General features: G+C 47.0%; 1 protein-coding gene across 1 annotated transcript in view; it reads left to right on the top strand.

Moving 5' to 3' along the window:
• Nucleotides 1–1,164: 1,164 nt before the first annotated feature.
• LOC9647665 (receptor-like protein kinase THESEUS 1) overlaps nucleotides 1,165–2,264 on the top strand; it is a 3,122-nt gene continuing 2,022 nt past the window's right edge. The window contains exon 1 of the mRNA XM_024663972.1: nucleotides 1,165–2,260. Coding sequence (XP_024519740.1) covers nucleotides 1,317–2,260 — 944 coding nt within the window. The 5' untranslated portion in view covers nucleotides 1,165–1,316. The remainder of the gene's footprint in view (nucleotides 2,261–2,264) is intronic.

Here is a 2,264-nt window from a genome sequence, read left to right as displayed (position 1 = left end):
ATTTTTTCAAACATAAAAGCTTTCAATGTAATAAATAATAATATAAATAGACATTTAAATTTTAATGTTATATTGATAAAATATATATATAAATAACTAAACGTATATGTCATAGTTTTATTTTTAAAGTGTAGTGTTTTGCAATCCTCTTCTCTACATTTTTTAGATGTCCCTATCCACAAAGTCATATAACGTTTTTAGTCATTTGACATCAATGATTTGTTATGAGCTCTAACAAACTTATCATTTAACACATTTAACTCACAATTGAAGTGGTCATTAGTACTTTGAAGTATGTTAGTATTTATTTTGATTCAAAACCATTTTTTATTAATATAAAATATCCATAAAGTAATTATTTTTACAGTTTTTAAACATGTTATAGAAATAAACTATCTAATCATTTACTAAAGTGCTTAGTGTAAGCATTGCACAAGCATGACAAATGTGGTATCATCATGTCATGAAATTTATTTAGTTTATCATAGCTAAACACTTTATCATTTTTTCCAATAACAGACTTATAAAATAACACGATAAACAAGAGACTTGTACTTATATATGTTAAAGAAAATTTATATATTTGTGTAGGAAGTTTAATTAGCTTTAACTCCCAACAGTGCAGATTTTATAAATCTATTTGGGCTTAATCCTTTATAGGTTTATTCATTTGTAACTGTTATATTCACATATTTAGCATTGACTTGGCAACACTAGTGTTCTGATGCATTGACAGTCAAATAACTTTGAATTTTCTCCCCATTGCCTTATATGGGGACAAGAATGGGGAGGTAGAAGTTCTGTTTGCTGATCTTCTGGGAAGGAGGCGATCGCTTCCCTGTATTGGTTTGGCAGCGATCCCAAGGTGTCTCATGGTGGTCACAATGCAAGTAACAGCAAAGGAACACTAACAAATCATACCGGTGTTCTCACTGATTTTCATAATGTAGCAGTGATCATAAAATTCTATCTATCTTGGCTTTCTACTGGACTGTTGAATGTTATTGGTATCCTGTAAATAGTTCCAAGGGTTTGCAGTCAAATAACTTTGATGAATTCCACCCATACTCATTCGTTTCCCACGGTTTTCCAGCCAGGCCACGAGCATCAGCACGATGCGCCGCTAAAAAATCCTCCGCCGGTTTTGCCACATGGCAGAATCTCGATCGTTCGGACCGCCTCTATGTAGGGGACCCACATGGCACGGTTGCCGCCGCTGGATTCCAGTGCTTTCATTTGTAGTTAGCGCGTAGCTTTGGAGATCGAAGAACAAATGGGAGCGACGTGATCTCGAGAAGGAACGGCAAGAACACGCAATGGCGATAGAAATGGCAAGTAGCAGGAGTGGTAGCAGCACTAGGGCGAGAATGCGGGCATTGTGGGTAGCAGTAGGGCTTGTGGAGCTCTGGCTATGGCTGACGAGCACAGCCCACGCCCAATTCGTCCCCAAGGACAACATCCTTCTCGCGTGTGGCGCTGCGGGCAGCACCAACGTGAGCGGCAGGACATTCGTGGCGGATTCCAGCTTCGCCCAGGGCGGAGCTCCTCGATCCGGCTCCATCCCCACCAGCAGCGCCGCCAATCTCTCCTCCGCCGACGAGCAGCGCCTCTACAGCACCGCCCGCGTCTTTACCCCCAAGGGCTCCTTCTCCATCGGCGATCTCACCCCGGGACGCCACTGGATTCGCCTCCACTTCCTCCCCTTCTCGCCAGATCTCGCCGCCGCCCTCTTCTCCGTCAGCGCGGACGAGTACCTCCTCCTCTCCAGCCAGAGCGTGGCGGGCGAGATCCAAGCCCAGGCGCGATCCATCTCCTCCCCGGCGCTCCTCAAGGAGTACTCGATCAACATCACCACCGCACAGCTCACGATCTCGCTCGTCCCGTCGCCGGGCTCCCTGGCCTTCGTCAACGCGATCGAGATCGTGTCCATCCCCGACGCCGCGATCCAGGACGATGGGCAGCTCGTCGGGCAGGGCACCCAGGCCTTCCTGGGGATGGCTCGAGCAGCGCTCCAGACAATGTATCGCCTCAACGTCGGCGGCGAGAGCATCGATCCATCGCTCGACTCGGGCCTCTCCCGGCGCTGGATCCGCGACAATCCCTTCCTGGTGGGCGCGCGCGAGGGGATCCCAGCGCCCAAGATCGAGGACATCACGTACCCTCCACTCCTGCCAGGATTCATCGCGCCCAAGTCGGTCTATGGCACTTCGCGAACGATGGGCGTCAGCGATCTCATCAACACCCAGTTCAACCTCACCTGGACC

Source organism: Selaginella moellendorffii, unplaced genomic scaffold (assembly GCF_000143415.4).
Source record: "Selaginella moellendorffii unplaced genomic scaffold, v1.0 SELMOscaffold_105, whole genome shotgun sequence".
Lineage (NCBI taxonomy): Eukaryota > Viridiplantae > Streptophyta > Lycopodiopsida > Selaginellales > Selaginellaceae > Selaginella > Selaginella moellendorffii.
Note: the sequence above shows the minus strand (reverse complement) of the source record. Positions and strands in the feature narration are given on the sequence as shown.